A 13,711-nucleotide genomic window follows, 5' to 3' on the forward strand; every position below is an offset into this window, starting at 1 on the left:
GGGATGTCTTATATTCAGGGAAACGGGGTAGTAATTAATAACAAGCATCAACATACTATTTCATACAACAGCAGCATAATAATAAACATAGGCATAGTAGCATAATATGCCACACAATATAGCAATAATACAATAACAATATTGAGATAAAGTCCTAGCAATGATTAATACAGTAATCTAAGGCCACAATAAACATCATTCCCTGGAAGTAAATCAAATCAACCAAACTAACAAGCTCATCACTAACCTGACATAATATACACAGATAGATGCCATACGTACTTTGTTGTAGAATGTTCCCCTTGGTCCTAGTGCCTATCTAGCCCTGCTCTTCCCCCCCCCCCCCCATGCTTTTGAAAGTAAAAATACAGTGAACTGTAAATTCTCTTGTATCAAAATACCATGGTCAGTAATGCACAAAATAATGATTTTGACAAAGGCAGAACATAAAAATGAATGATAATTCTCATATTCGTTTGGGACTATATTCTAATTTGGAAGCATACAATTTTCTCAAGCATTTCACCTCAACTGACCTTACTAACATCTTTAACTGAGTATAGAGTCCCTAAGTGTCAGAAGCATGCCTGATGCATATGTCAATGTTGTGAGGATATTTTCTTCCCTGCCAAAGCATATGCTCAGTCCTGTAGATTGGCTGATTACACAGCTGGAAAATTCAAATGTATGAGAAAGTCTCTTTGAAAAAAAGAGGGGTGGGAATTCATGCAAAGTGCTCTTTGATATTGCCACAGAGGCTCCTGCTTTTCATCTCCGCCTGTTAAAGCAGCTAGCGGTTATTAATGAAAATCAGCCTGCTCGTTGGAGAAATAAAGTCACATAAAAATCATGTCAGCAAATGGTTGCTTGAACTAGATTCCGTTTGCACTGGGGGCCCCGATTCAACAGTGCACTTCAAGCACCTGAGCAGTCTTGCTGTCACTGACAGACCTGCTTGGCTAGGGATCTGTTCAAGCCGTTCCAAAACTGGAGAGACCAAACTTGTGAGTCTAAACAGTGGTGGAGGGGGAAAGTGCCGTCAAGCTGCAACTCACTAATGACTACCATGGAGGGCTTTCAAAGCAAGAGACAAACAGTGGTGGTTTGTCATTGGCTACCTCTTCATAGTGATCCTGGAATTACTTAGTTGTCTCCCATCCAAATATTAACAAAGGCATATCCTGCTGTACGTCTGCAGTCTGACAAGACTGGGATGGCTTGGGCCATTAAGTTGACTTTATTGAAGTGGCAGCGCTAAAATGTTTGTATTACATAAATTCAATTGTCTGTATACATTTGGGAGTTAATCTATGGCAGTGGTGTTGAACCTTTGGCACTCCAGATGTTATGGACTACAATTCCCATCAGCCCCTGCCAGCATGGCCAATTGGCTGATGGGAATTGTAGTCCATAACATCTGGAGTGCCAAAGGTTCACCACCACGGATCTATGGGATGTCCTTGTCTTTCAGCAGGATCATATAAATGATCATAGATGCAGGTATCTTTTCTGTAGATTCTGCTGTTCGTCTCTGGAATATCTGTGCTGGGCCATCAGAGGCTTCAAGGGGGAATAAAAACTCCTAAACTTCACCAGTAGCCTTTCAAGTGTTTAGAATCAATGTAACAATAAATATTAAACTATAAAATAAATATTAAACTAAATATTTGTTCTACTTTTCCAAAAAAAAGCTTTGTTCAAAACAACTAGTAGTAAGATCAAATAACAAAACTGTAGAAAAACAATTCACTCTCAAAATTTAATGAAGCAGGCTTCCAGGAAGTAAAGTGGGATGACAGCTACATAACCTTCACCAACCCCCCCCCCCCCAAGAAAAACTATACCTTTTTCAATATAACGTTTACAGGAGATTTGCAGGATTCATCCACCATTTCCTGGAACATCTTTGTTCTAAAATGCTCTGTTTGAGTCTCAGTGCCTTGAGGACAGAACTAGGTAGGCACCAGGACCCAAACGGAGCATTCTAGAACAGTCAAGGAAGTGATGAATGAATTCTCAATTCTCTTGTCATCTTTATATTGAAAAAAGATATAAGTAACAGAAGTCTTTGCCTGGATCTTAAACTCTGGTAATAAAGGTGCTATATTGACCTCTGGGAGAAGGTATTCCAGAGTCTCAGTGCCACAGCTGAAAAGGACCTGTCACACTCTCAGTAGTCTTTATGACATTTTATAAAAGGATGTGGGACCATCAGAAACACATGGGGAAATCCTCTCACTGTCTGGCTTTGGACACCCATGCCCAGCCGCCTGTCTAGAGCCAGCATAATGTAGTGGTTAAGAGCAGGTGGATTCTAATGTGGAGGACCGGGTTTGATTCCTCACTCCTCCACCTGAGTGGCAGAGGCTTATCTGGTGAACCAGATGTGTTTCCACACTCCTACATTTCTGCTGGGTGACCTTGGGCTTGTCACAGTTTTTGAGAACTCTCTCAGCTCCACCTACCTCAGAAGGTGTCTGTTATGGGGAGAGGAAGGGAAAGGAGCTTGTGAGCCATCTTGAGTCTCCTTACAAGAGAGAAAGGTGGGGTGTAAATCCAAACTACTACTCTCTTCTTCTTCTTCTTCTTCTTCTTCTTCTTCTTCTTCTTCTTCTTCTTCTTCTTCTTCTTCTTCTTCTTCTTCTTCTTCTTCTTCTTCTTCTTCTTCTTCTTCTTCTTCTTCTTCTACTTCTTCTTCTTCTACTTCTTCTGCTTCTGCTTCTGCTTCTGCTTCTGCTTCTGCTTCTTCTGCTTCTTCTGCTTTTGCTTCTGCTTCTGCTTTTGCTTCTGCTTCTGCTTCTGCTTCTTCTGCTTCTTCTTGTGCTTCTGCTTCTTCTTGTGCTTCTGCTGCTGCTTCTGCTTCTTCTGCTTCTTCTTCTTCTTCTTCTTCTTCTTCTGCTGCTGCTGCTGCTGCTGCTGCTCCCCCTCCCACTGTCACTTCCTCTCATCTTTTTTGCCTGTTCTGAAGAATCCTTGAGGATGGTTAGGAAGGGGTGGTCAGATGATTTTATTTTGGTTTCAGGCGTATTGGCATTCCCCTTCCTTTCCCTCCTGAATTTCAGATTTTTCTTCAAAGCTGGGTGGGGATGGGAGTGGGGGGAGGTCCCTCAAGTTTACTAAAAAAAACCCTCCCTTATGACCCCAGTTCATGGATTTAAGTATCCACAGATGGGTCTACATTGACTGTTAGATATGTTCATAACAAGAAATATAGTTGAGAAAGGACACTTGGGGGAAAAACATGTTGAAAAGAAGTCCTGTTGGTTGAAGAACATATGGGCCTTGGAGGAGATTGGTTATTGCTTGGCTTGCTTGTGATAAACTGGCCAGGTGAGCTACAAGCAGGATTGGCAGGAGTTTTAGGCAATTAGGGAAAGTTTTTGACATTTGGGAGGAAAGACCTGGAAAAACCTGTGGATGCTAGGAAAGTGTGCACATTTAGATATAATATTAGATGCGGTTACTAAAATGTCCATAATTTCATCTTCTCTTGCCAGTTCGAAAAACGAAGCGTTGAAGGCTATGATCATTTCAAAGCTAGAAGGAATGAAAGTGTGGGGAGGGCATGGAAGTGTGGGGAGAGCATGGAAGTGTGGGGAGATTAAGACTGGAGGGAAAATGCTGCTTCTCCTTGTCCTAATTAAACATACCCCCAGGACTTCTGTAGCTGCGAAGAGGCAAAGCCTTGAGAGCTTATAGCGGGGGTGGGAGTAAAAGTGGGGGTGAAATTAGAGTCGGGGAATGTTTGCCAAGTTCACTCTCTCTCTCTCTCTCTCTCTCTCTCTCTCTCTCTCTCTCTCTCTCTCTCACACACACACACACACACACACACACACACACACACACACACACACACACACACACACACACACACACAGAGCATTAAAAGAATGAGATTAAAAATATTCCCATCATCTGATTAACTGCCGCCTACCATGGACTAGTTGAATAGGAAGCTATCCAGTTAACCACAGAACGTTTTCCTATGTTGTTTTCCTTTGTTGAGGGAATTTCCTCATCACATATTTCACATGGGTATCTTTGTTTTGAGCCTCCAACTTGTAAACAGTTTAATAATTCCAGAGAAAAATGAAGCATGTGTTAAGAGGAAAAATAGTGGCAGATAATCCAATATCTACCCTTGACTGTTCAGATGTAATGTACAATAGTTGCCACAGCACAAATTATTTTGTTCAGCACCAATCAGGAATGTTTTAGAACATGTTACAGGTTCTAAAGGGCTTAAGTGTTTTGATGAAAAGTAGGTTTTCAAAAGAAAGGGAGATAACCAGCTGAGATTCTCCAGGATCAATCTTCCAGATCATTTTATTTGATATCACCCTTTTGCAGCTTTGGCAGTGGAAATTAACGTGTAGATGAATTCTGCCAACACCTCAAAACTATGAGGATCTATCGATAGAGTTCAATATTTGAGAATTATGTGGGTTGAAATTGAACAATCGTATACAGTAGAGTAAAGAGAAGATGTTCAGCTGAACCGCATGAAGTATAAGGTTGGCTACTTGGAGACCCATTAACCGGAATGAAAGAAGAAGAAATGTGTTGTGGTCAGTCTCAAGATGCCAAAGAATTGTCAGTGTAATACAGTTTTTTGAAAAGACATATGCAGTTTCAAAAGAACTCAGAAGAGATAAAGAAGCTTTTTTGTGGAAGCGAAAAATAATACTTATCTTCCTTGGCAGTTCTCTGGGATGGTCTTTCATTTGGAATACTGTGTCCATTGTTGGCAGTCGTAGCTTAGAGCAAACAATTATTGGGCTGATGGAAGGAATCACCTCTCCATGGAACAGTATTTTAGAAATTGCCTACTGAAGTCCAGTGACTGTCTGTTAGACCAGGAATTCATGCCACATTGTTTCCAGGAAGTGAGTGAGACTAGGTAGGGCTTTTGCCCAGCCAGGCTTTTGATTATTGGAGATTTGATTGACAGTGCAGATTTTTTTGAAATGTTGCTTTGGCAGCAACTGCTACCACAATACAATACAGTAACAATACTGTGTTCCTGAAGTTAAGTTGTGACAATTGTTTTGTGACCGGCTTTGCTTCCTGTAGCAGCCATTTTGTGTCAGCCATTTTTTGCTGCCCCCACAATGCCATGTCAGAATCCCAAATGTACCTTCTGGCTCAAAAAAATTGGGGACCCCTGTGCTGGACTAACATAAAATTCCACATCAATAGTTGTAGAGAGGATGAATAAAAAAAAAAGAATATTAAGGAATGTATTAAGGGGTTGGAAAAGAGAAATTCATTTTAATATTAGATTTCTATAAGCGAAGGGCCCACCAGAATTTGGGAGAAGATCTCATTTTCCCCTTTCACACTATATCATCCTTGCTTTCCCTGCAGGACCCCATTCTCTCTCCCTCTTTTTTCTGCTTTCTTGTCTCATTTCAACTCACCAGACAACTTACCTTTGTCTGCCCCCATCTTTACTTTTCCCTCCTTCCTTCTCCATTACAGCCTCTGCCCAGAAAAAATTGTGGCCCAGTTGTACAGTACCAACTGACTGTCTAGGCTCAGGTGCACAATTGGGAAGCAGCAAGCATTTCCAGGGCGGACATCACTGTCCCCTTGCACAGGAGACTCCCTGTGCCATTTCCCCTTTTCATCCTAGCAGCTCCTGTATGGTCACCTTGCAACTTTTCCACCCACCAATCAATCCTACTTTTTATCTGCCACCAACTTTAGCTATATCCAGTGGTGGGATCCAAAAATTTTAGTAACAGGTTCCCATGTTGGTGGGATTCAAACAGTGGCATAGCACCAATGGGGCTGGGACAGACACAACGGGGGCGTGGCTGGGCATTCCGGGGGCGGGGCATTAATAATTTCTCTGTTACTGTAAAAAACTCTTACTGTAAAAAAAAACTTTCCTAATTTCCATCTGGTATCTTTCTGTCCATAATTTAAACTCATTATAGCAAGTCCTATCATCTACTGCCAACAGAAACAACTACTTCTCCTCTAATTGACTGCCTGTCAAATCCTTAATACTTTCAAATACTTAATTTTGTTTCTAGAAATCAAAAGAAGGATACTTTCCTTAAACAAGGAACTTTACCATATTTCTAAAACATGTTTTTAAAACAGCCCAACAGGGAGAATTATCCCGTTTTCTACCTTCGCTAACCAGCCACATAGGAAACAACAGGACTTTATGATTTTTGGACCTAATGGAATTTCTAATGGAAAAACAGACCCAATTAGTAACCCCCTCTCGGCACGCACAAATAATTAGTAACCCACTCTTGGGAACTGGTGAGAACCTGCTGGATCCCACCTCTGGCTATATCTATATATCTGTGGATTGGAGGTATCTCAAATATCCATAGATTTAACCCTGTTGAGAATTTGATGTCATGATAATAACTTAATGAAAATACACTTTTTGAAGCCCATCACCTATTCTTTAGTTACTGGTTTAGAAGTTTGTAAGAGTGATTCAGATTAAATGGAGAGCCGAACCTGATGTACAGATGCAATAGAATGTTCTGGAAATCTGGGCTGTACCCTTCAGACTCTGGCTGAATGGAATCACATGCTTAATTGTCTTCTATGTAATCCCAATAATGGGCACAATCTGAGTTTAAGGGGGGGGGGGGGGGTTTGTTTGATAGTGTTGCATGTTATATGTATCTTTAAAAAATAAACTTTAAAAACTGTAGCAAAGCATTATTTGTGTCATGAAACTATCTATTGATGGCATGTTCCTAGATACACTGCAGAAGATAATTGTAAGCAAGTACTAAGTAAGTACTACTGGAGAAGTCATTTTCCCCTTTCACACTATATCATCCTCCCCTTTCACACTATATCATCCAGCCGGGTATACAATGTGTACCATCAAGAAATGGTAAATTGGGGTGCTGTGTGGTTTCCTGGCTGTATGGCCGTGTTCTAGCAGCATTCTGACGTTTCGCCTGCATCTGTGGCTGACATCTTCAGAGGATCTTCAGATCTTCTGAAGATGCCAGCCACAGATGCAGGCGAAACGTCAGGAGAGAATGCTGCTAGAACATGGCCATACAGCCAGGAAACCACACAGCACCCCAATGATTCCGGCTGTGAAAGCCTTCGACAATAAAATGGTAAATTGATGCTTGCTTAATTTATCATATATTTATCATTGTTCTCTTGTATTTGATAGGGGGAAAGATGGATTTTGGATTTTTTTGGTGGCACAATGTCCTGATTAGCATTGATATGATAAATTATTATTCCCCCCACCCCCTTTATATGAGTGCCTGTCACAAGTTTTGTCACAAAAGAAAATACTTGTTAGATTTGGGAAACCAAAGTATTGTCCTTGGGAATAATCCTAATTGAACAACGTAGGATTTAGTTTCAAGGTTCAGTCTGCCCACCTAGCAGACTGATCTTCCTCGTGATGGTTTTATCTGCTGAAGTGAAATCCTATCCTCCTTGTCAAGGGGTGAGGAGATGTTATGCTGTGTCCCACACGAAATCCTTTTACTTCACAAAAGCTGGTTTTACTAGCTTCTGGTTTGATAAATGTCTGTCAAAGTGGTTTGATAAATGTCTGTCAAACTGGCCGGTACTCCTATGGTCAGAAGCATTACATTTAGACGTTAGGTAACAAATAGCCTTTTGGATCCTGTAAGGACCCATCAGCCATTGTCCCAGTGAAAACAATTACTGTGGACCTTCTGTGACCTCTATGACAAGAACCTTTTTCAGCTGTATTCTCTTCTTTCCCCTGTCTCTTTTTTTCCCTACAGTTGCCATCCTCCTAAAAGATGACTATTTCATCAGCGGTGCAGGGCTCCCAGGCAGATTCAAAGCAGAGAAAGTGGAGTTTCATTGGGGCCAGAGTAATGGATCAGCCGGCTCTGAGCACAGCATCAACGGGAGGCGATTCCCAGTTGAGGTTAGTAAAATAATGGCGCACTCACAGATTTGTGGGGGGGGGGGGTCATATTTCTTCCATATGAGTCTCAACAGAAACTTGTGGGGTGTTTTATGGTATGTGGACTTTTTTGTTTTCTGAATGGCTTCTCTCCATTTTTGGTGTTTATGGATAATTTCATTTGCTATCTTGAAGTTAAGATGAATGAAGATGTGTATAATCATTCTGTCAACAGTTTCAGATGCAATTATATGTCTAACATGCTAGTTGATAGGGCGCAGGTAATATGCTCTGTCTAGCTCCCAAGGCCATGGAAAAGGAGAGAAGGAAACACTGCTTTGAATTCCCCTTCATCTGGAAACCAGAGTGTCAAAAATTAGGGGGTTATTATAGCCAACGAACTTCCTTAACCTTCATGTTCATGTTCTTTCTCCAGCTTCCATCTGTTTGTGCCCCAGAGTAACTTTAAATGGCCTAGAGATTCCTAAGTGTTTATATATATATTAGGAGCCTTATTTTAAAAATATAAGCTGTGTGACAACTGATCCCATGCTTATTTGAAAATCGGAAACGACATCTTTACATTAAGAAATACTGTACAGATAACAAAAAGAAAGTGCAAGGCCCCGTAATACAAAAGAGAGCTTGTGCCATAATAAATTCATTGGTCCTTGAAGGTATCGTAGGACTCTGTTGTTTTAATTGGGACATAAGGTTGGCAGCAGATTTATGCAGTTTTATGCTTTGAACTGAAGGGAAATCCATACACGAGAAGGCTTGGCAGATCTGTTGGCTTAAACCAGAGTAACAGCAGGACTTTCTTGCCAAAAGGGACTCAAATGGTCAAGATCAAATACTATCATCAGGCAACATTATGAATTTTGAAGCTTTGCACAGTGATTTAGCTTGCAGGCTCGTTTACCTTGCCATTTCTTTTATGCTGTGCATATGCAGTAGAAGATTTCTGGACCATCTTACAAGCGTAGACCCTACAGGGAACTTGGAGGGTACATCTGCTCCTGTTGTCTCCATGCTGCCTCTGCCTTCTACACCTGTCTTCTTGTATAAGCCTTACCATTTTTCTTAATTCCGTGTATAAACATGCTTATGTGGCCACCTTTGGCTGAAGCGTCGAGCTTGCTCGTTATTACCAGCTTAGAAAAACAAATTCTAGTTCAGAGGATGCCCGCATGTACTTTCCACGTATGCTAGGAAATTGCAGTCCTCTGATGTCCTGCCTCAGTATCAGTGCTGAATCCATAGTTGAGATCTTCAGCTATGACTTTTGCTGTGGGACTGAGCAAGAAGTCTAGGCAGAAGAACCCTATTTTCTTTTGCTGGCAATGCATTCCATAAAGGGTTAATCGTGTGAGAGTAAAACCATAACCACTGTTCATAAGGGGATACTCGTTTGGTTTAGTAAGACAGTGAATGGAAACCCTGAGTGGGGCTGAATGGCTCACAACTGTCTATTCTTGATGATGTGCCTAAGGGTCATTCATGTTCGTTTATTGAAAATATTTCTCCTCTTTATCACTATATTGCCAAGACCTGATTGGCTGGTCTTGTCATGAGTTTCCATGTGTGAGCGTGGGATCTGGGGAAAAAGCTATCTGTGTTCAGTAGGCTTACTTCCGTTTCTTTATTTGTATTGCTTTGGCTAGGAGTACTTGTTATGGAACAATCTTCGCATGAAAACTGCGCAGTGTTTATGTGGGGGTGCACAACTATACTAGCTTGAGTAACCATTGCTGGCTGATTGCGAGCAGAGGTCGAGGAAGTTTTGCTGGGGTTTTCACACCTATTTTCAGATTGGACAAAGACCTTGTCCAGAGTGTGCTGTTCTGATTTTCTGTCAACAAAATGGATCTCATTTTCAACTGAGTCTACTTTGTTGAAAAAATCTAGAGAACCCTAAACATATACACTGTCTGTCTGTCTGTCTGTCTGTCTGTCTGTCTGTCTGTCTGTCTGTCTGTCTGTCTGTCTGTCTGTCTGTCTATTTATGTATTATCATATTTATATACCACCCCATCCCCTGAGGGCTCTGGGCGGTGAACAGCAAAATAATATTACATAGACAATAATAGCAGCAAATAATTAATATAAATAAATAACATCATTAAAACATAAAATTACAGCCTTCCACTATATTAACAACAGTATACTGTATAGCAGTAAAACAAAACATCAGATCTCAATGAAAATAACTAATAAAATAGCAGCCTTAAATACATACAATGCGAATGTCCTAAAATCTGCACTATAGAAATCTTTTAAAAGCCCAACAACCTTATAGCCTAAAATCATGACCAGCAAGGAATGGATAACACAAAACAACTACAGGAAGTCTAAAATGCTTGCAAGAATAAGGATTTTTTTCACCTGTTACCCAGAAGAATACAGAGTTTGTGCCAGATGAGCCTCTCTGAGTAAAAGGCCCCAGACTGAAAAGAACCTGTTCTGGTTTGCACCTACCTAATAATACGGAGGTACACAAAACAGAGCCTCCAGTTTTGACAGGTACAGGTACAGGCAGGTACAGATATAAGAGAGTGAGCGCTGAGATAATCTGCTTCCAGACCACTGAAGGACTTTATTTTTAAACTGAGCCTAGGACTAACTGAAAGCCAGGGTAAAGCATTTTAAAACATCAAGATATGTACCCTCTAAGTAACACCTGTTAACATTTAGTTGGCTTAATGCTGATGTTAGTATGGGGACATGATAGAACACTGCATACCCCATATTTGAAATTCCAGAGGGGTTGAGCAGCTGTCACCTAGCACCACTTTCTGGAATTCAGCAGCCAGACAAGACCATAACTGTAAACTGCAGTTCTCCCATGAAGCGCTTCAGCCAACTTCTCCAGAAGGATGCCATAATTGGTGTTATTGAAACCTGCCAGGAGAATCAACAAAATTGTAATTTCCTGCCTCTCTCCAAGTGAAGGTGGTCATCTGGGGCAACTCAGGAGCTGACCTGAAACCTAGACATGTACAGACACCACCTGCCTTATTATCACCCTACACAAAATAGGGATGTTTGCCACTAGTTTGTAGTTATTTCAGTCCCCTGAGTCAAGAGAGGCTTCGTCAGGAGGGTTCTGCCTACTGTTTTCCTTCAGAGGGGCTGGAACAGTACTTTCTCTCCATAAAGTGCTTGTGTGACTCAGTTCGGTCATGCCCACCAGTTAGCTGCTATGTATCAGTTTGGGCAAACTGCTCTCAAAAGCAGGGTTTGTTTTGAAAATAAAGCAGTTCCAAGTTCTTCAACAACCATGATAACAGGTCTTATTGCTTAGAAAGCCCTCCGGGGGGGAAAAAACCACAGTCCCGGTATTTTCTTTTGTTGTTGTTCTTGTTGTTCCCTCTCCTTTGAGCCTTTCCTCCTCCCCAGCCCAACATAAAAGGAGGCAGGCTATTGGGCTTCGTTCCCAGAATGCATTATTAGGGTGATCTAAATGGGGCTATGGAACGATGGGGAAAGCAGGAACTCTTTGAAGCAGAGACAGGAACAAACTAATACCTAGTAAAATGGTTACTTGGAGGAAAAGAGATACTTCCCTTTCGTAATTCCCGAAGTGAAACCTTTGACAAGAACCCTTTAAGAAGGGATGTCATTTGCTCATTAGGCTATTGTATGTACTTAGCACCTCAAAGGTTTGAGCCCTGTGTGCTTTGTCTATAAGGGCAGTCTGTGTATGCAGTTCCAGCATTTAATCTGTAATTCTAATTGCAGAGCTTCTTGCGAGGGCTTGTTGGAAGGCTAATTACCTGACAATGAAGCCTCCGTGCCAAAAAAAGGGAAACAAGGCCTCGCCACATGCTAGAGGCTATATTTCTAGGAAGCCTGTAAAAAGAAAGCGGCAGCGGCAGAGATTACCTGCTGATCTGAGATGGCCCAAAGACGCAGGTCAAACACTGGTGGAGTACTCACAGGTACTTTGTCCTCCAGTTTTGGCAGGGCTATGCTGTCAGCGCGCTTGAAAGCAAACTGTTCTCTGAGCCTAATTGAGAAACCAGATGTGGACGATACACAGCCTGCATGAGCTCCGAAGACTTGTCCCGTTGGGGAAAGCCGACGACTCTGCTTCATCTGCAGAGTTTGCTCTGCAGACCCAGAAACTGTATGTTCATTTGCAGCAAACAAAATGTACATAGTCTAGCTTTTCAGATGGAGGGAGCCCTTAAAGTATAAGATCACTGGTAGGAAGCATCAGATATAAGACAGCAACGTATTGTTTGACCATGCTGTTTTGTGTTTTTATCATCGCAACTAATATGTCAGATGGTAAGGCAGTGTGAGTTAATTGGTTTCCTTCATTGGAGCCCATCTGGATCATATTTTTGAGCATGATTTATATGTTAAATTAGGGGATAGGATATATGAGAACATCTTTTTTATTGCATTCTCTAAAGACACATTGGATCAAAGGAACTGCGTTTATCTGTTTGTTTTTCTTTCTTTCTTTTTAAATAAAGCATGAGGCTCATGCACATGTTGTTCTGTACTATGTTTCCATGAAGAGAAGTGATTTTGAAGTAGAAATGAGGCTTGTTACAGCTTTTCCTGCTAAATCTTAAACCACTGTAGAATCAACAGAGATATTCTGGTCTAAACTGAGAAAAAGTTACCATCTTTTAGTTTTCCAATGTTTTCCTGTTCTTTTTATTTCCCTCTCGGTAGTTCTTTTGCAAAGTGATGACAGCAGTATTGGGTTGGGCTCCACCTCCTACAGCAATCATTTGTGGTGGTTCTCTCTCAAAATTCTAAACATTGGCAAGCTCAAAAAGGCCCCTGTGAACCACCACCAGAGGCATATGACTAAAAGATGCCTTCTCGATGTCACTGAATTCAGTTAGGTTCCAAACTGCTGATGTAGAACATGGCGTTTTTCTCACTGAAACCCCACTGTGAAACTCTATAAACACAGAGATCAGGAATAACTGATATTTCCCAAATCAGTCTTCATGTGATGCCTGCCATGTATAAGAGCACCATGCATTTGAAGAACTAGAACTCAACTTTTAGGGGGAAAGGGGGATCTTTTAGTCTGTTGTACACATGGATCTCAATGTGTCACAGTAAATCATTGAGAAATGGGGAGAATCAGCAGATAACTATTGTTGTATCAGATGCAGAGTAGAAAGCAGGGTATCAAGACTGTTGCAGTAATCTCACTGAAGTATATACATGGCAAACCAAGAAAACCATTCACATTTGCACAACCCTTGCGGTCAGTTGTATTGCTTGGATTATGTATTACTTGTTTATGTATTTGTGTTTTATGGATTATTAGACCCCCCTCCCCCTTTTTGCACAGGCTGGGAGTGGTTTACATCATAGTTCCTTCATATAGTAGATGAATTAAAAACTAATATAATGACATATAAAAACAACAACAATAAGATATAGGATGATTAAATTGCACAATGTAGCAGGGCTGATTAACAAAGGTCAAGAGGTAGTTGATGGCTTTACTGAAGCTTATATTGAATCATCACTGAAGAGTCCATTGTGGTGGTGAAGAAGAAGAAGAAGGAGGAGGAGGAGGAGGAGGAGGAGGAGTTTGGATTTATATCCCCCCTTTCTCTCCTGTAGGAGGCTCAAAGGGGCTTACAAGCTCCTCGCCCTTCCTCCCTCACAACAAACACCCAGAAAGCTGTGACTAGCCTAAGGTCACCCAGCTGGCGTGTGTGGGAGTGCACAGGCTAATCTGAATTCCCCAGATAAGCCTCCACAGCTCAGGCGGCAGAGCGGGGAATCAAACCCGGTTCCTCCAGATTAGAATGCTCTTAACCACTACGCCACTACTGCACT

At 41.4% G+C, this 13,711-nt stretch overlaps 1 protein-coding gene across 1 annotated transcript in view; it reads left to right on the forward strand.

Annotated features, from left to right (window-relative positions):
* Nucleotides 1-13,711, forward strand: part of PTPRG (protein tyrosine phosphatase receptor type G) — a 703,641-nt gene that overhangs the window by 368,703 nt on the left and 321,227 nt on the right. Inside the window, exon 4 of the mRNA XM_048487318.1 lies at nt 7,761-7,909. Within this exon, the coding sequence (XP_048343275.1) occupies nt 7,761-7,909 (149 nt within the window). The remainder of the gene's footprint in view (nt 1-7,760; nt 7,910-13,711) is intronic.

The sequence above is a fragment of the Sphaerodactylus townsendi genome, linkage group LG03, assembly GCF_021028975.2.
Source record: "Sphaerodactylus townsendi isolate TG3544 linkage group LG03, MPM_Stown_v2.3, whole genome shotgun sequence".
Taxonomy (NCBI): domain Eukaryota; kingdom Metazoa; phylum Chordata; class Lepidosauria; order Squamata; family Sphaerodactylidae; genus Sphaerodactylus; species Sphaerodactylus townsendi.